Consider the following 21,610-nt stretch of genomic DNA (forward strand, 5'->3'; position numbering starts at 1 on the left):
GAAATAATCTCAACAGGATTGTGGCCATCACAATCACCTGATCTGTCTAGTCTTGACTATTTTGTGGGACTACTTAAAAAGAAATTGTTTACAGGAATCAATCCTCATCCCTAAAGGAGTTGAAGACAAGCATTACTAATGCAGTTAATGAGATAGACAGAGTACAACTAAGAAGAATGGCCAGGGACATGTTGAAACGTGTTGATAAGTGTATAGAAACGGATGGACGTTTTCAACATTTGTTGTAATTCAGTACAATGTAAGTCTGCTGGACTGAAGTAATGCCTTTTGGTGATCCCAGTTCCAGTAGATGAAGTGCAGGAGGTTTTAGTGGGTAAACCTAGGGATCGTAGAGAAAGAGAAGAAAAGGGAGTCCCACACACGGGGAGCTCTAAAGCGAAGACCCTAGGTGCGTAACGCATTTCCTCCTGAAGACCCAATGTAAGTGTTTGTCAATAAATAAATTGTTATTTACACAGATTTGAGGCCTCTTTTAAGTCGAACACCCACTATGAACTGATGGGAGTTTTACTGTACAATTTAATATTTCTCTATAATTCTATCTTTCTAAATAAATAATATAGTTATTCAAACATTAATAATTACATATAATTATTAAAATTTGTTTTAGGGAGAAATGGCAGTGACACCAGCGTGTTATGCACATCTAATATCATCTCTAATGGCACTGGCTTCTGGAAAAGTTGCTGTTATATTAGAGGTAATGTAGGTAATTATTTTTTAATTTGTAATGAACAGTTTTGAATGGTGTCATTATTTTTAATACTATCAACATAAAATCATATTCAGTTAAGGTAAGATTAACAAGATTATAAACATTATAGTTGAGTGTCACAAGAAGTTTAGTATGTTTTAATAACTTATATCAGCTTTCTTCTATAAACTGAAACTCTGAACTGAGCATGCATTAAAGTTGACAAATCTATATCTATATATATAAAAAATGAATGTTTGTGTGTTTGTCCTTTATGGAATCAGAAACTATTTGACTGATCATTATGAAAATTTGTATGTTTATGTATTTCTCCACGGAGAAGGTTTATGTGCTATGCCTATTGATGTAACTAGCCACCAGGCGTCACTGCAAGATAAAAGTTTTCAAAGCACCTGCACATTATAAACTGCAATTATGAGACAGTACGTATATTAAATAGCCAAACACTATTTGAAGGTACTAGGTTGTGATGTATATTTGTCTTTAAAATATATTTCTGGTTGAACTTAAAGCTTGAGTGTTAGAACACTTTAGAATAAAGTACATGTACGTGTACAATGGCTACAAACGTATACTTATGACATATTTTCTTGATCATGGCAACAAGGTAAACTATAAAACGGCGTTGGAAATATAGTTCACTTGAACCAGAAGTGCTCATACACGGGCAAAGCTTATGAAAAGCGTGCGAAGCCGCGGGAAACAGCTAGTATATCTATATATATAAATGAATGTTTGTATGTTTGTCCTTTATAGATTCAGAAACTATTTGACCGATCATTATGAAAATTTGTATGTATATGTATTTTTCCACGGAGAAGGTTTATATGCTATGCCCATTGATGTAACTCGCCACCAAGCGACGCTGCAAAAGATAATAGTCTTTAAAGCGCCTGCACATTATTAACTGCAATTACCTGACAGTTATGTATATTAAATAACCAAATACTATTTGAAGGCACTAAGTTATGATGGGGAATTTCTCTTTAAGATAAATTTCTGGTTGAACTTAAAGCTTGAGTGTTAGACTACTTTATAATAAAGTAAAGGTACGTGTACAATAGCTATAAATATACAGACACTTTGTTGGTCGTTGGCAACAAGGCAAACTCTACATCGGCGTTGGAAATCTAATTGACTCGCACCAGAAGTGCACATGCACGGGCAAAGCTTACGTAGAGCGTGCGAAGCTGCGGGAATCAGCTAGTTATTAATAAAATGTGTTGCTCAATGTGCCAACACATAATTATTGAACAGCTTTTGTTTGTCACAATCATCTCATGAAACCAAATTCTAAGAGAAGGTAATATTGCGGTCTTCAGTGCCTAAATGTATATCAGATTATAGAGCCCATGTTTCCACAATTGCCTCTTAAATTCTTAATAACTGAAAAGCTTTTTTAAAGCAATTAAGTATTTTAAACCACACTCCCTAACCATTATAACCTGATTCCACTGTAAATTGTGCTGGTAGGCCATAAATGTCTATGATATGAATGAAAAATCTCTTAATTCATTTAACCACTAGATTTAACCCTCAGAACGCTAAATATTCAATTTTAAAAAACCTACTACTGTGCTTAATTTTAATTTTTGTTCTAAAGTAATTTTTCCAAGTTTATTTTTTATCGAATATATTGGTCAAATAATATATAAAAACACATTTTATGTTTTTAAAATGTTAGTTAACAAACAATGATTGTTTAGCTGTTGCCTTTGACGAGTGAGTTTACCTGCTTCGAGCGTAGATAGGCGGCAAGTTGAATGCCCAGGCGGTCAAAACCAACAAAAACTAATATTGTGACGGCGACAGATGTTCTTATGCAATACACACTATCAATATCTCCAATGGAACACCAATCAAGCACTCTCATGCATTTGAATGGAATTTTGGGGAACTAATACAATACAATACGATTTCCTTATAATTTCATCTTGGAATCAAAACTATCAGCAGGACCTCTCATTATCATACTAAAATCTGCAAAGAAGAATCAATGTCCCCTCTGCCGTAAATTATTATTAAGTTATTTCCATTGTGTTCTCCAATAAAGTTAAAACTTGGAAATGTTTAATCCCTAAATTAATAAAAAACATCTCATCAGCTCAAAACTATAGTGCTATATATCAATATCTCAATTATTATATTCGAAGAAGTTGAAAAAAATCTGACAGGATCAGCTGATAATATCTGTGACTACGTGTTATTGCATGATCGTTCAGTGATATAGATTTTAAAGACCAAAATCCATCTGTATGACTGTATAGTTCAACTGAGAATTTATTTTTAACTTATCCAATAAAAGTTCTCAATTATTTAAAGTAAAACTTAATTTTTCCCAAATTTTGTGTTCTTGAACTCAGGATAAAGTGTTCTTGAACCTCAGGATTGAGTGTTCTTGAACCTCTGGATTGTGTGTTCTTGAGCCTCAGGATCATGTTCTTAAGCCTAGGATTGAGTGTTTTTGGACCTCAGGATTGAGTGTCCTTAAGCCTCAGGATTGAGTGTTCTTGAGCCTCAGGATTGAGTGTTCTTGAGCCTCAGGATTGAGTGTTATTGACCTCAGGATTGAGTGTTCTTAAGCCTCAGGATTGAGTGTTCTTGAGCCTCAGGATTGAGTGTTCTTGAGCCTCAGGATTGAGTGTCTTGAGCCTCAGGATTGAGTGTTCTTGAGTTTGAGCTCAGGATTGATTCAGGATTGAGTGTTCTTGAGTATTGAACCTCAGGATTGAGTGTTCTTGAGCCTCAGGATTGAGTGTTCTTGAACCTCAGGATTGAGTGTTCTTGAGCCTCAGGATTGAGTGTTCTTGAGCCTCAGGATTGAGTGTTTTTGAGCCTCAGGATTGAGTGTCCTTAAGCCTCATGATTGAATGTTCTTGAGCCTCAGGATTAAGTGTTCTCGAGCCCCACAGTTGTTTTGGACACTTTTGAAAGTTCTACTGATATGGTATTCTTGACCAGTGGGAGAATTAATATAAATATAAAAAGGAAAAAAAAGATAAAGATATAAAGATTGGTGTGTATTCTGCACCCGGTGAGACAGTGAGAATACCTATTCACCTAGATTACACTATGTTTTTATATTTTGTAGTCTAGGTGTCTCTGATGTCGAAACAATGTAAAGAGTTCCTTTTGAGCTTCTTCGTCGCCAAATTTTTTTTGGATTTTTTCAGAATAACTTACTCAATGTTTCAGGAGTCAAGTATGTGACAGCGTCAGACACCTGGAACTAACCTCAATATTCACGTAGTACGTTATATTTGTGTTTAACAGGGTGGCTACTGTCTACGGTCACTGGCAGAAGGTGCAGCTCTCACACTGCGGGCTCTCCTGGGTGATCCATGTCCGAACCTGCCTCCACTCTCTGCTCCCTGCCCCAGGTAGGTGGTAGATGTACTAACAATTCCAGCGTTTTCCCCCTAACATCATTAAATGTATCAAGATGTGCAATAAAAATACAAATGTTATTGATTTAAAAATTACCATAAATCAGGGAAAGAGATTAGGAGAAAATCAGTGACACTTCGTTTTGAGATCTGCAATCTGATCTCTTCTTTAGGTAAATAACTAACCTAACTCATAATTAAAAACTAGGTCAAAATAAACAAATCTATAGCCAAGGTCAACCGATGTCAAGACGACCCACGTCATGAACATTTCTAGTATCGTGAATCGTACTAGGTTTGAGAGCTACAGCCTAACCCCTAGCATACAGTTAAAGACAAGTTGTAAGATAAATTATCAGTACCAAATTTTTTTAAGGAGAGGCTGATTCCCTTTTAAGCCTTGCTCTGACCGTCCTCATGGCCCACTGGTCTGTGCTAGGATTTTATCAAACAGAATAAAGGGGAGAGTCGATACAGTACAAGGTAGATGGTACTGATAAAAAGTGCTTCGGTCACAGACAGGATTTGAACCTGCACTATCTCTAACTCAGACCCAAAGTCCAACATAGACCGCTCGGCCATCGGCACTCCAAATTTAAAGTTTAGGTGCAGACCATCTAGTTTTAAAATGTTACATATATCTTATCAGTTATCAATATTATCAAGTGCTTTTCCAGGAGAGTATTTTGTGTAGGCAACAATTTAGTACTCATTTTATTTCAGATTTTTAATAGAATCTATTGAAAAATACAGAGTTGTGTTACTGTTTCTAGCATCCAGACAACCATACTGAACTGCATCTACAGCCATCGGCAGTTCTGGCAGTGCTTTCAGTGGCAAGGGAGTTATCTGGCAGCAGACCGAGATCCAGAGAGTGAAGGCCAACACTGGCCTGAAGTACATTTCAGGTACAGTGGACCTGCTCACCTGGAAGTGTATCCCACCCGGGATACGTGTCCGGTCCAGTCCCAGGACACAGTAGACCACATCAACCGTACCCTGGATCATCTCATAGCAGGTTTGTGTATATACTAGAGTATCTGCCCATTGCTCTTTAATTGGTTGGACGAATAACCATTTGCTGAAACTTTCCTTAGCTAGCGATGATCAGATTTTAATTTTGTTATTACAGTTCTGAAACCAATTTATCCCTTTTGGTTCCTTATTTATCTCTTTAGTTCAAAAACTAATATTCTCAATCTATTTATTTTAAAGATTTGCAAATACATGGTTTTTTGTTGGTCCTGACGAGTTCTGACATGACATGACATGTCCTGACATCAAATTAAATTGTCAATTGTAATTTTCTAACTATTGTAGGTGTTTTCTATCTTAAGTGTTGCCATTATTTTTCATAAAATATTGCTATATTTAACCACTTATTATGTGTTTTATAATATTAATCTTGCAGAATAATGATCCAGACTTTAGATTCAAGTGGCAGATATTGAAAACCTAGTGTGAAGTTTTGTTTGTAGCTTTATACATCTTAAACTATCTATCAATTGAAAATGTCCATAATTTTGTGGAGAACAAAAAGTTTATTACATACATACAACGATTCATAACATAAAACGTTTTTTTTTTAGAAACTGTGTACCGCACCATCAGTCGATAACGAATAATATTACGCTTATAAACTATACATCAAGATTTCTTATTTATAAACAAAGGAGTACACTGGTACAAATTAATTCTATATCATTTAAGTGTTTTAGTGTGTGTTCTATATAATAAAGTTGGAAAGTTGAACGAAAGCTGTGCTGTCTTGTTCTTTGAAATAATAACACTTGTTCTTTACCACTGTAGTCTGGTAAATACGAATGCTTCTCTTTAGAAAAATATTCAACTATATAGTTTAATCAAGAACTCAGTTCCGTCATGACAACATGATGTATTTTTTACAAACATCTGGTGAAAGTTTCAAAATATTGAATCATTACAGAGTGAAGACCAGAAAACTAATCACGTTACTATGAAAATGTCAGACTCTTCACGGACAATTCCGAATCCGTTACACTTCAATATGTTATAGAGTATTAAATCTACATTGGTTTTACCTATAGTTTATGTCAGAATGCTCTGGTTATCCATTATTTTTTGTCACAAAAGTTTTTGTTTCTACTAACAAGTGGTTTAATAGAACCAAGAACCTGAGCCATCTCATCCCTATAAACTAAAAGATACAAAATTCTATTAACTAACATTATAAAAAGATTAAAAAATTAAGTAAGTCCAAATTTAACCTTTGCCACATTTTCTCTAACACAAAATGTGGTCAGTTAAAACATATCATTTTTACTTTTCCATTAATATTAATATATCAATTTGTTTTTCAAAATAGTTACAGTGCCTCCTTACATAAGTTACTTTATAATAATAACTTCAAAATTACAGTCAACCAGTAAATAAACGTTTTAAGATTGTTTATATTTTTTGTCAATTAAAACCACTTTGTTTGATTTGTTTTAGAAACAAAACTTTTCAAAACAAAGCATGATGTTTGTTTTGTATATGACGCATTAATGATGGAACACAAAAATTTGAAAGACACGTAAGTATGGAATTGTTTTTACAGTAGTTACTTGAATTTTTTTGACACGCTAAAACATGTTTTAATATAGGTAGTGATACGCATGTGCTTAATTCCAATCAAGAAAAGACGAATTTTGTTAATCTTTTCATGTAAAATTTTAAGTCACATTGAATATTTGTTAAATCTCCGAAAGCCTTTTTATCATTTCATTTTATTTGATCAATCAAAGTTTATTTTTCGTTTGCAAACTTCTTAGTTAATTTTAGGTCTCCCACCACATTCATTTAAATACTTTAATTGATTAATTTAAAAATTTACAGTATTTTGTTTGTTCAGTTATATTGGCATAAAGCAGACAGATAAATTAGAACATATTTTTTAAATAACACGAGAAAAGGACATAAAACTGGTAAAAAATTATTACTTATTTACAAATTTTACTTTGGTGTTATTCAATAATTATTTATTTGCTTTCTGGGAGATCAAAAAATAAATAATTATAGCAAATAAATTGTTTTTTGAGTCCATATACATCTCTCACAAAGAAATAATATACAGTAAAAGTTTTTCTCTTATGAACCAATTGTTAACACTATTGAAAACTGGTGAAAAAATTGATTTTCTAGGAAAAATATTTCAACATTAAAAAATGTGTCTGTTTTAAAATATATACGCTTGTTTACATTTATCAATATTATTAAATTATATTCAAAATGATTAATATTCTATTTTTAGTATCTTTGATATTTTAATACATTTTTAAAGTTTAAAGAATTCCTAATTTATTTACAATCACAAAGGTCAGTGGAAACCAATATTTCAAAGAAATAGTAGATACATATAGTAAATACATTTAATTTGATTAAGAAGTAAATAATACAAAAATGAAATTCGGAACGTTCTGATATTTTTTAGCATTTCTTCACATGTCTGAATATCCAAACGTTGGTACCCAAAATGTTAATAATTCATTAATTGATTTTTACATTTGTTACTGTTGTGTGCTAAAATTATTCATTTGGCAACAATTTCTTTATCATTTAACTTGTGAACTAATCAATCATGTGTTGAGTCGTCGTGATTGATTCTATGTCAAATTGTAGTCAGATTCTTTCTTTGTGCTGCTATCTTTACTTGTGAACTACACCACATTATTTATACGTGTCTTATGACTTGTGTCCACTGCCATATAATGATCCAAGTTCTTGCTCTACTGGTAGTAATACTGGAAAAATGCTCAAAATTAAAAGGTTTTGTTTTTGTCTTGTTGTTCCAGGTCACATCCAGAGAGACCTACTCGTATTCTCAGGATCTTTGAGAAGCATTTAGAGTTCAACCTGCACAATAGACTGTTCATGCTGCAAGTAATGCCCACTTTCATCTTGATTACGTACATACTCGTACTTACGCGCTTTCACTCTTCTTTCTAGTCCAGCTACGTCTAATTTTAAGGTCATAATAAATGGCCAACCATAACACACCTATACAAACAACTCAATGTAGAAGTGATTTAAGGACGGATATAAATAAATATTATTTACTCTGTAAAAACCTCTTTTACAGCTTAACAATTGTCAATAACCATATAATTAAAATATTATAAGTAACAATAGTGTGAGGTTGATCGTTAAAAACAATCTACACTATTACTTACAATATACTTATTTCTCTCAATTAATTTCTTGTAAGTATATATAAAACAACTTAGTAGTCCTAAAATGATATTCTTAATCATCAGTAACTTAGAACACAAATTTAGCAATGTAAAATATAAATCTTGTTAAGATACAGCAAATATTGTAACCATTCATCGTAAAATACGTCTGGAATTTTTGACACTGGGAAAATAAAGAACAAAATTCTTCTGTTGAACTGGAAAATATGTAGAATATTATGATGGTTTGAATAAAAACACTCATTTCATTTTTATTCATGTTTAAACCGGCTTTGCCACATAAATTAGTACCTTTCTTGACACAATCTGTGCCTACATACTTGTTTTGTGCTGCAATCATTCATGCTGTGTAAACTTACTTTTTTTGTGCATATAACGTAACTGTTTGTGTCACATCAAGTTTTATTTTTGTTTGTACTTTGAACATTTCTTGATTAGATTATTGGTTGTTTCAGTTATTAAGGTTATAATGTATTGTATATAATACATGATATTATACATTAACACCTTAACGACTTTTGCCTAGTTAATTTGTCGCTGACTTATGCCTAAAAAAGGCCTGCTGACGAGCTAATCCGTTCTGTAACAATGACCCGTTTTATTTTGATCTGTGACGGATGGCTATTCTACTAGTGGAAAAAACATCAAAATAAATAACAGTGCGTAGTTCACTGTTTTGCCCCTAGATGGTGTGGGCATGCTGATTGGCTTACATTGAGATGTGTAGTATTCTCATAGTAAAGCCTGCGCGGAGAATCGCGTTATCAGTGCAGTGATTGTGATGTAGGTTTGTGCACAACTCCTTGCTTTAAGGTTCCCCCCCCCCCCAAAAAACAAAACTATTAAAACCAGTATTCACAATGAGTGGGTGTAAATAATGTGTGAAAAAGTGTTGTACCTCAATTTTAATTTATTTAAAACACACATGTCAATTCCAACAAAAAAGAACAGTTTAAAGTATGTTATTTTTTAGCTTTAAAATTTATTTTTTGAACTTAATATAGACCAATATCTTTAAGTTTGTAATAAAAAACTTTTTGTTGTTTAATAAGCATTTTTTGTTCCATTTTGTCACTTTCAATAAGCCATTAACGGGCTAAACAGGTTAAAAGAACTTGATTTATCACAATCAAGCAATGGGTTTTGCCAAGATTTTAATTCACTTTTTCAAAAGTAAATTAACATTTGACTGTTACGTGTGTTCACAGAGCAGATCTGCGTCTAGGGAAGAATTGCTATTAGTCCACAAAGCAGAGTATCTGAAAGAGATGGAAGAGCTGTGTGCCTCGACTGAACAAATGACAGATGATGTAAAACATCAACATTATGTACTAGAGAAGAAGAACTCAGTTTATGTACACCCCAAGTCATACAAGTGCGCAAGCTTAGCTGCCGGATGCTTGCTGCAGGTATTTCAAATATATTTACAGTTCCTGACCTTCTCACCCAATAAGATAGACTTAGTCTTCTTGAAAATAGCTATTAATATGATGAGATATATGCCATTGTAGGAAATGGAAGAATGAATCACTGCCTAACCTTGAGCTTTCATAAACCTAATTTGAGAGTAAACCAATTATTTCCAACCTTTAAATTCATTCAACTGTTGTTGCTACATAAAGCAAAACAAGCAGGTTCATGACATAAGTGTGATACCTAAAAGAAGAAAATCTATTGTGTTGTGACAATTTCAATTTATGTCAGATGGAGTTTTGTGGATTTAACAAGTTCTTGACGACGTGTACTCCATTAGCTACACGTGATCTTTCACAAGTGATAGGGTACATACCAGGCTTTCGTGTGTTGTGCGCTCCAATGAATTACATGTTGCTATGCACTTCCTTATTGCAGTTTTATTGCTTGCCTGTCTTGGTGGTTTGTTAAATTTGATCCCGTGCTTAAATAAATGCCTCAGACTATCGTGTACCCCGTCGGGCGCACGATTGCTTAATGTTTAAGATAAATTAAATTATTAGGTATCCCTTGAGGTAAACGGAAAAAACGTTGAAAAAACATACTAAAATAATTTTTTGTGTGCAAAATTGCTAAGCCTACATACTTTTCTCGTTATACGTTATACTTAAACGTTTAATGTAAATAAAAAGATTACTTTTTTTGCATTGTTATTGAAAAATTCGACAGGAATAAAAAAGTTCAAAAATAAGCCATTTTTATGAACGTGTTAAAAAGAATTAAGATTTTTATTTACATTATTAATTAATTAAATTTGTGATTTTTCACAGCTTTTACAATGAAAGGCTCAAATTGTAGGTTAAGAAAAGTATCACCATTGGCTGAGTGTGTGTGTAGCTGGAAGATAATACTGATTTTGTTATTAAGTCTGGATTTCCAATCTATTGTTTATCAGGATGTGTAAATTTGGACCTCTGGGGTTTCTAGAAGCTACTAATTGTCACTTCTGCCCCGTTTTCACTGTCGTTTCCATGAAACCATTGAAAGTTAATTTAATATTTGTAAAAGGCTTGACATTTATACAAATACAGATATGTATTTATATTACACTTAAGTACTTTTTTAAGGTGTTAAAAAATAGAACTGTTATATCGTGACAAATTGTTTGAAAACCCTTGCTTACAATTCTAAAGTAAAACTTTAGTAACAATTAGGTGGTAATGATAAGAAGAAGAAACCCTAAAGGGTAAAATCAATTGGTTAGAAAGATAAACCTTGATATTAAAGACGTCACACTCAACCCAGAGTAAAAATGAATTTTGTTGAATTTCTTCTGGTTTAGTTCCTGATCAATAGAGACAAAAAAAAAACAATAAAGACATTTATTTATCCTTCGGCAAGTCACATAACAAGCAATAGACATCGTCAAGATTAGAAACTATTAGTTGACTAATTTGTCACAATAGTGTTTTAAAAAACTTAAGCCTTTATCCTATCGTGATCATTTGTCGATTGGATTAATAAGGGTTAAATACTCAAGTTATACTCTTGACTATTGCAGGTAGTGGACAGCGTTCTGCAAGGCGAGAGCAAGTCTGGGGTAGCACTGATCAGACCGCCAGGTCACCACGCGGAATCGTACGAAGCTTGCGGCTTTTGTGTTTTCAACAACGTCTCTGTTGCTGCAAAATATGCAATTAAAAACTATGGTCTAAAAAGGTAAAACTCCTGCAGACTTTAAAAGTCAAAGTATCTTTATTATATGATCATTAAGAACAGTAATTTGTCACATTATAACACAAAGTTGTTATAATACAATTATAATATAATAGTTGTGAGTTAAAAGTCGGTGTTTAAATGTTGAAGGTCATGTAGTTCTTGCATTTGCAGATTCCAGAAACTCTTCTATAGTGTAGACAGGATGAACAGGATGGGTCCTAGTACAGATCCTTGTGGGACTCCTCTTGTAATATTGGTTTAGGGTGTGATCTGAACATGCTAGTAAGGTTAGATGTTGTATGCTTAATCTCCACAACTTGAGATCTTCCTTTTAGGTAGCTGTCAAACCACTTGTTTTCTAAGCCTCTTACTCCCAAGGCTGCAAGTTTTTTGGAGATAAGATTGTGTCCCAAACAGTTGAAGGCCTTGCTGTAATCTAGAAATAATGCAGTCACAAATTGTCCTACTTCAATACTGTCGATTATGGACTTAACCAAGCTTATTATTGCATATATTATAATAAGCCAACCAAGCTTATAAAGCATATTATTGCAACAGAGTTATTCAGGCCAATAATAAAACCTAAAGCCATATGGTCTGTTATTAAGGATGGCATGAGTACGAATGAAAGGCCTATATGTGATACACATAAACTTGGATTAAAATGTAATGAGTTCAATTATTTCTTTTTAAATAATGTTGAATCTATTGTACAGAATATACCTGGGTCTCGTCATGATGTTACATACTATCTTAATAAGTTAAGTCATAACCAAGGCTGTGATGTTTTTTCTGTTGGTAATGTAAGTGTAGATGAGGTATATAGTGCCATCCTCTCTCTTAGTAATAGTGTTAGTTTAGATGTATATTGTCTCTTAATTCACAAATATTAAAACTTGCTGCACCATATATTGCAGAGGTTATGGCCTATTTGTTTAATCAATGTATTGATAACTCAGTGTTCCCTTTACATTTGAAGTTATCAAAAAGTAGTTCCTTTGTTTAAAAAAGGTGTAAAAACTGATTATTGTAACTATCGGCCAGTGTCCATAATAATACCTGTTATTGGAAAGGTGTTTGAATTGTTGTTGAAATAGAAAAATAGGTGGCTATTTTGAATAACATAAGCTATTTTCTGATGATCAGTTTGGATTTAGGCCTAATAGAGGCACATGTAATGCTATTGTTAAATTTATGAAAAAATTGTATGAATGGCCTAGATGTAAAAAAATACAGGTTTTAGGTAATTTCTATGACATGTCGAAGGCCTTCGATACTATATCACATAGTGTATTATTAGATAAGTTAAAAATATTATGGTTTCGATAAATCTGCTTTTGAACTTAATTAGATCTTACCTATCAGAAAGGCATCAGTCAGTCTACTATAATAATAATTTTTCTTCTTATTTACCTGTACAGCTAGGGGTCCCGCAGGGGCTCAATTTTGGGGCCTACCATGTTTATAATTTACATCAATGATCTATCATCAGCCTTTACAAATGATTATGTAAGTGCCTACATGTATGCTGATGATTTAGCTGTTCAAATTAATTGTAAATATGCTAGTGTAGCTAATCACCTCCTTATGACTTCTAACTCCATAATCGAAGATTGGACAGCTGCCAACTCATTATGTTTGAATAATGATAAAACTCAGAAGTATTGAATTCAGCTTTTAAAACAAGAAATGAGGACAGTGTTAGGTTTTTTTTTAGGCCTGTTCGTGCAATCTAATGTTAAGTGGAAACATTCATGTTGAAACTCTATGTAAAAAGGTTTCTAAAGGTATTTTTATGCTTAGAAAACTTAAATCTTTTGTAAGCATAGATGTGTTGAAAGCTGTTTACTTTGCCCATATTCAAAGTCATTTATCTTATGGGAATTATTGTTGTGGTGGGCATTTTGGTAATGTAAGAAGACTATTTTTATTACAGAAGAGAGCAGTTAGAGTAATGTTTAATGTCAGTAGTAGGACGCACTGTAAGCCACTGTTTAAGCAACTTGGTATTTTAACTATTATTTCTTTATACATTTTAGACTGTTTATTATATATCAAAACTAATTTAGATACAATTCCTACAAATAATTCTATTCATAGTCATTTTACCAGACAAAACAATTTCCTTAGAGTAAATCAGTGCAATTTTCAAACAACTATAAACAGTTTTTGTGAATTTGGTCTGAGGCTTTATAATATGCTACCATACAATGTTAAATTGTCAATGTAAAACATTTTAAAAATGAAATTAGATCTATTTTATGTGATATTTGTGTATAACAATGTCGAAGAATTTGTTAATTCTTAAAAACAAAACAAAAAAAATGTTTTAGGTAGATGTTTGTGTATGTGAACATATTTTAAATTAGTATTTTATAGCTGTATGCAAATGATGCTTATGACACTATTCTCTGTATTATTTGTACAGTTTATGAATAAAGAATCTTTTGACTTTGACTTATGATGGCAGATAAAGTTGATTTTCACTTTTGGAAGCCATGTTGACAGTCGGTAATAAGGCTGCGTCATTAGCTTCTTCAATACAATTTTTTCTATAATTTTTGAAAATGTATAAATTAATGATATAGGTCTATAATTTTTGGGGTCAGTTGTTAGCCCCTTTTTGTGCTTGGAATATACCTTGAAAATTTTAAGTTTCGTAGGAAAAATTTTAAAAACCTGTATTAAAATATTGTTGTTAAGAAATTCTTAGGTAATGCAAGTTTATAATTTGTATCTCTCTGTTCAAAGTTAGGTATTATCTCTTGTATCTTCTGCATTTTGCAATTTATTTTGTTTAAAAAAGTTATTGGGTGTTTTTATTCGCACCTTCACTACGACCTTAGTGTAGCGGGTGTAATAGCAATGTGGGTCCAGTGCAGTCAATGTAATAAATCTGTTGATCACATTGAGTATTAAGAGTGGTTTTAGTATTAATGGCCCTTTTACAAACAGATATTGCGGGGAAATTAGCACTTCCAATAAAATTAGAACATGGTTTCCCTCAGGGATCAATTATTCTTAGTTCTAAATAACTTTTTCTTGTAAATAATTAAAAATAACTCTTGACATTAGGAAATTTAAACTGATATGCATAATACACAATTCTAAACCTAAGTGAATATCAGTAAATGGTTAAGAATTTAAGACTCGAGTCTAATTAAACTCATGTTTGAAACTTTTCTCAGATATATTTAAGAACTAATTTAACAAAACTGATATCTTATAAGTTTCTTGTTCCTATTGAGGATGTTAAAATTAAATTGGGTTTTTGGGTGTAAACACAAATCTTTTAGTATTATATATTGACCATAAGTTGTAAAGAACACTTCTGTAATATATGTTTAAAAGTTTCCTGTGTTGGGTATAGAGAAATTTCAATAAATATTGCAAAACAGCAATATTAAGATTAATGTATTGAGGCAATATATCCTCACTTATTATGGGGATGTTGGAAAATAAATTAATTTATATACAAAGTTCGTAGGAATTATGGAAAAAATACAGTTTAGAGAGTAAGTTAAATCTGCTTCTAGAGAGTTTTTATGCCTTATCTATATATTTTAGAACAGTAATATATTTGCAGGACACACTCTCTCATCTTACTCGTTAAATTAAAATTGTTGTGGCTGTATGTGTAACAATTATTTTGCTAATATTTTTCAGGGATTAATCAAGCCTTGTCCCTAAGACCGTGTGTGACAATCAATGTATCAAATTGCAACTAATGCAGGGTTAATCATGCTGATGCTTTTGGCATAAGCATAGTGAAAGTAAAAAAATTGGAACAACCTTGTAATCCACGTGTAACTTCTTCTTATGCATTCGTATTAATTTTTAAAAAAGTACAGACAATATAGTGTTTAGCAGTAATTATTAAATGTTTGTGCAGGATTTTAATACTAGACTGGGATGTCCATCATGGAAATGGGACACAAAGGATATTCCTGTCAGATCCGCAGGTGTTGTACATGTCCATACACAGATACGATCACGGGACCTTCTTTCCGTGCTCGGAGGATGCCGCAGCTACAGTTGTAGGCTCTGGCGCTGGTATGGGCTTCAATGTCAACATTCCATGGAATCAGGTGTGTGATGAAGTATTTGAGCCAGCTTTCATATATAACATTGACTAAAATCTGTTAGGCATCAGTTAACAAATAATCAGTCAAATGGCAAAAATTTGCGTGCTTTTATTTACCAAAATTACCTGACAACGTGCAGTGTGGAGCTTTCTAGTTTCTAATTTCTTAAATGACTATGAATTTTCCGCTGTCAGTGAGACCATTATTTTCATTTGTATACATTTATAATTCCATAGTTTCATGTTTATTTATACATAGGTGATTTAACCTTTCCCACGCCGTAGACGGATATATTAGAATTGCAGACTTTGACCAAAACGCCAAATACAGTTATACCCGATATTATAGATTATGTCTCTTGGAGAGTTTTTTAGTTCACAGAAAGCCTTTGAAATGTGCGGTGCATGCTCTGTGCTTATCGCGGTTGCCAAGGAAGTATTTATAAACGACTTCATTCACTCAGCGGCAGGAGGAGAGGAGCACCCTTTGTCTAACTCCGACCACCTGCTCGTCAGTTTTGCCTCTCCTACAGAGCCATAACCAAACATATCTGTAGCATGTATTACTGCTTTCTCTGTTGTTACGAGTGCACGTCTACTACATATCTCATTATTATTCTTCATCCTGTGGTAGTGTTGTGATTAGTTTAAAATATTTATCTTGTTTTATAGTGTGATTTAATTTAATTGAAATTTGCTTCAAATAAATACTTCTTTTTTATCAATAAATATGCTAATTTTAGGTAAAATGCTGTTTTATAATTTTTTAGCTTTTACCTTTTATAATTAAGTTATAATAAAAATTAGCTTTCAACTTTTTTACTATTCTTGGCGTTATAGGAAAGTTAATTAATGGCGTGCGAAGGGTTAATATGGCCAGGTTGTTCTATGCTTTTTGACCATGAAAGCAAAGGTGACTCGGAAACGGTTCAAAATCGGTCCTGGATGCTGAACAGCTCACATGTATCGTATAATGAGCACTAAATCAGACTAAATATATTTTATGTTAATTTTTGCTCATAACATGCTTTGTTTTCAGTAGTAGGTATATTTGAAAAATGTTACTTCAATTTTGCATTGCCTTGCAGGTTTTGACTCAGCATACTGAATTTATCCTACAACACACAGTTGGGCTGATTAAATGTGAATGTTGAGTTTAGCTCAGTTCACCTTCCTCTTAGTGCAGCGTCTGGAATCTGATGCTGTCTCAGACTTGACTCCTGGGATGACTACAGTTGCATCGTAGTGACAGTCGATTGTGCACCTGATGAGACAATGAAAAAAGCTATTCACCTAGATTACATATATTTTGTAGTCTAAGTGTTTCTGATGTTGAAATGATGTAAAAAGTTCATTTTGAGTTTCTTCGTCGCCAACTTTTTTTGATCTCATCAAACGACTCCAGATTCCAGGAGTCAAGTCTGTGACAACGTCAGATTTCAGACGCTGCACTAAGAGGAAGGTGAACTGGAGCCGAAATCAACATTCACACAGTAGGGTCAAGTAGTACCTGTAGATTCTAGAAAGTTAATATGACAGTAGAGAGTTAATATGGCTGGTAGAGGGTTAAAATGGCCGGTAGAAGGTTAATATGACCGGTAGAGGGTTAAAGAAAACAGTAATGTTAGTAATAAATTTGTCACAATAAATATATAAAGCAAATTATTTACTTATTATGGTTTTAAGTGCTAAATTTTGACTAGCTGCAAGAATGAAAATTTGATGTGCATAGAAGTAACTTAACCTGTATGCTATGGCAAGACTATTGTACAGATAGTATTATTGTCGTGTTAGGCATTTCTAAAGTACCAAGCAATCAATCTTCTCCTAATGCAATGTGACAATCAATAATCTTGTTCAATGTACACTTCTTTCTGTTGTCAGAAAGGGATGGGGAATGCAGAGTATGTGGCAGCCTTCCACCAGGTGGTTCTGCCCATAGCCTACCAGTTCGCACCTGAGCTGGTCCTTGTGTCTGCAGGATTCGACGCTGCAGTGGGTGACCCATTAGGAGGTCAGTTCTTCCACTGTTGAATTCATCGATGGAAACATTGTCTCGGATAATTTTGATTTAGTATTGGCTTCATGAATACTTTTTATTGGGTCAGAAGGAATTATAATCAAAATGCAATAAAAAGTACCAGAAAGCAGCAACCACTGATTAAAGCAGTCCCATTGCAAACTAGAGAAGACACGTGTTCTCTACATCGTGGGGCCCATTTTGGGAACATGATGAACAACACATATGAGAACCAAAGTATTGGTCATGGTGCTCTAATAAATTGCCCACCTAGATCTTTTTGCCTCTCTGGGTAATGAAAAACATTGCAGCTTACCAGTTGAAAGTGAATGGATTTAGTTGCTCGGATAGTTGAAGCTGATACTCGGATCCAAGACATCCCAAATTTAGATTTATAATTTCATTGACTATGTCAATTACAGCCTGTCCTGTTTAACTGCCAAGCCCGGTATATATCGTACAACTCTAGTTTTGCGAACAACTGCCACGCCCAAGTATACTCGTTTCATATTATCAGTTTTATTTTTGTCTTATCAGCTGTTACTTGGTGTTCTATTATGTTAGAAATGTCTAGAAGATAGCTGTCCAGTTGGTGGTGCAATCTTAAGTGAATAAGGGGGCTAGGGAATCACAGGAATATCTTTGTTGGTCAAAAACTGATTGATAGAGATTACTATGTGACAGGGAGCATTGTCATAAATGGAGCATCCAACGGTCTGAAATGTCCGATCTGACACAAAATAACCTCTTCCTGAGCCGTTCAAGGACTCCTTATTAAAGACTTGGTTAATAGGTTGTCACGGAGGCACAATCCTCCTGATATCACACAAACAAATAAGCATGGTCTTGATTTTTTATTTGCTCATGCAAGCTTTCCTTGGTAGAGGAGATTGAGGAGTGTGCCACTCTTCACTTTGTCGTTTTGTTTTGGGATCATACTTGAAAACCCATGATTTATCACCAGTGATCATATGACTAAAAAAAGTGAGTCATTTTCAATTCTGCCAAGAAGATCAAGGCACACATTCTTATGATTGTCTTTTTGTTCAATTATCAGAATTTTGTACCATCTTGACACACTCATGTGCAAATCTTGTGTCAGAATCTGATAAAGAGTGATCAGATTAGAGTGGTCAGTCGTCGGTCTGACCTCACCAGAGCCCTCACTCGTTCGATATTCTCATCAGTTTTCGATGTTGAAGGCCTCCCAGAACAAGCTTTATCTTAACTAACTCTCAGCCCTCTAAAAATGCCTTATTCCACCAAAAAAACTTGTGCTCTTGATATGAATATCGCCATAAGCTTTTTGCGACTTTTCAAAAGTCAAAGTCACAGATTCACCCAGCCTAACACATAATTTATTGGCACAACATTGCTCCAAACTGTGATGTTCCGTTTTCAAAACACCACACTAGAAAAACTTCACTTATCACATGCTAACGAGTCATGTGGTCACTGGACAAGGTTGAAACTTGTACTGGGTCTTTGGGAGAGACCAAAGTACAAGTTGTGATAAGGAGAAGGTTACAGTGTTGCCAGATCGCTCTCAGTGATTCCAGTCTCATTACTTTTCTGCCACACCTCGTATTCTTACAATAGTTTGTAATAAATAACCAATCAAAAAATTTCATAATATTTTATCTTTGCAATATTCACTTACTTCCTTGTAATTAATGCTTTGTTTATTATAATAACAGTAATTCTGTTCAGGATGCAAGGTGTCACCGGAAGCTTACGGTTTGATGACATCATGGCTGGCTCCCCTAGCGATGGGTAGAGTGATCCTATGCCTCGAAGGAGGATATAACCTGACCTCCATCTCCCACTCGATGACAATGTGCACCAAGGCTCTGCTGGGAGATCCTGTACCCCTGGTGGACCTGCACTTGCCTATCAAGGCATCAGCTGCAACAGACCTCAAGACAGTACTCACTGTTCAGACCAAATACTGGTCGGCACTGTGCTTCAATAAAACCTTCCCCAAAGAAGACGTCCTCGGTGAGGTGAAGATCAAGGAAACCGTTCCCGCAACAAATAACAAAGAACTGGCAGACAGACTTGCAGCTCCAGACATGAATATTGATAAGAAAGAAAAAGAAAACGACCTGCAAGACCTTGAACTTAAGTTCAGTTCTGTGATGTCCATTTCAGAAGATCGTATAGCTAATAAGGAGACAGTGAGTCCAAACAGTTCAGGGCATGATACGCTTGTAAAGCAAGTCCCTAATGAAGAAGGACAGCAACCATCTAGCAGCACTTGTAGAGATGAAACTCCCCAACCAGGGTCTTCTCAGAGCTCCTTGGCCAGTAGAGAGGGAAAGCAGATGTTGATCTCAGTAACCCTTGACACCATCTTAACGGTATGAAGTATTGTTTAATGTGTTCTATTGAGTATTGTTCATACTAACATAAAATTACAAACAGTGTTTATTAAAATAGAGATATCTCTCCCCACAAGGGCCAGAACTTCTTTTTTCTTTATAATTTCTATCTCAAGGATGGAGTTATTTGCACACTGTCAGTCACCATATTGTGAGGGCTGTCTGAAAAGTTATATTTTTTTCCATATAAATACTGCAAAACTTTAGTGCAGTAAAATTTAAAGATACAATGTTTCCATCATTATAGACAGTTTAGACTATGATTTTTATCATAATATCTTTGAAGATGAAAAATTATCATGATTTATTCCAGTCTGATAACTCCCCACTTCCTCCAATGTATCTTCTTCAACCCGAAGTAGAGGTTAATTTACCGCAAAAGAAATGTTCACTCCTGCTTGGTTTATACCTTCCGGTTGAACCTGAGTATAGCAAAAATGATGTTCATTTATATGTGACCAGCCGTATTGATGCCCAGGATTGGCATATCTCTAATCACAAATGTCAAGATATTGGGGTGGAAGGGTAGATTAGGTTTAGTCTATCACGGAGGATGATTGTTAGAGTGGGTAGAGCTCCCTTAGTGTAAAGGCCTAAACATGAGGGGGGGTACTGACCCAAACCTACATTGACGAGAGTCTGGAACAGAACTCTCCTTTTATTTTGTTTTGTTTTGTACTTTTTCCACTAGAAGTGCAGTCTGCACTGTGGTCGTCAAAATGGATTTTGTTGGCCTATTCTTCAGTTAAAAATTCTTTTACAGAATAATAAGGTCTTATAAGGTATTCTTTTAGGGCTGACTTAAATTTTCCTATGTCTTCCATATTTCTTATTTCTTGAGGAACCTTGTTATAGATTTTTGTACAAGTATATCTTGGTCTATTTTGGGCCTGATTAGACTCAACTTATAGGTGCATGGATTTTCTTCTTTTGTCTAGTAGGATACCTATGTACATCTTCATTTTTTATAAATGTCTCAGGATTTCTTTTTACCAACAATGCTTATTCCAAAATAAACAACGCTGGCAGGGTTAATATTTTTAGCTGCAGGAACGAAGCTTTACAGTGTGTCGGATAATATTCCTTGCAAATTGTTCTGACTCTATGTTTTAGTAACAAAAATATGCGTTTGGATACTGGGCTATTTCTCCAAGAAATAATTCCATATTTCATGATGCGGTCATGCTGGAACCTTCAAGTCGAAGCAGCGGAGTACTTTCTGGCTTTTTACGGCCATAAAAAGTCAAGGCTTTGGTTTTCTTCTTATTCAGCAACAATTTATTTTTCCTGCTCCAATCACTCATCTCATTCAGTCCTACCTGTGCCTTATTCCTCAGTGACTCTTCATCTTTCTGATGTATTAAATGGCCGACATCATCCGCAAACAGCCAAACCTTGCCTTCAGAGATTGAATCTGTTAGGTCATTAACATAGAGAATAAAGAGCATAGGACCAAGATTTGAACCTTGTGGCACACCCGTATTTATAATAGGAGACACAGATAAACAATAATGCTTACACATCCTGATTATCTCACTCTGGAAGCAAGTACAAAGGTCCTTATAGGACTAAGTGCAATGAGAGCTTTTTCACAATTTTTTGTCCTAAGTGGAAAAAGGAGATTACTTTCTGCAGAGCTCCCACACTGAATGAATGTATA

The 21,610-nt window shown here is 34.1% G+C and overlaps 1 protein-coding gene across 1 annotated transcript in view; it reads left to right on the forward strand.

Annotated features, from left to right (window-relative positions):
- The window catches only part of LOC124363302 (histone deacetylase 6-like), a 44,262-nt gene that overhangs the window by 20,104 nt on the left and 2,548 nt on the right, over positions 1-21,610 (forward strand). The window contains 10 exon segments of the mRNA XM_046818531.1: positions 632-721; positions 4,010-4,116; positions 4,896-5,140; positions 6,595-6,676; positions 7,935-8,022; positions 9,542-9,742; positions 11,308-11,465; positions 15,358-15,553; positions 17,434-17,563; positions 19,280-19,929. Of these exon segments, the coding sequence (XP_046674487.1) occupies positions 632-721; positions 4,010-4,116; positions 4,896-5,140; positions 6,595-6,676; positions 7,935-8,022; positions 9,542-9,742; positions 11,308-11,465; positions 15,358-15,553; positions 17,434-17,563; positions 19,280-19,929 (1,947 nt within the window).

This window comes from Homalodisca vitripennis, chromosome 5 (assembly GCF_021130785.1).
Source record: "Homalodisca vitripennis isolate AUS2020 chromosome 5, UT_GWSS_2.1, whole genome shotgun sequence".
Taxonomy (NCBI): Eukaryota; Metazoa; Arthropoda; class Insecta; order Hemiptera; family Cicadellidae; genus Homalodisca; species Homalodisca vitripennis.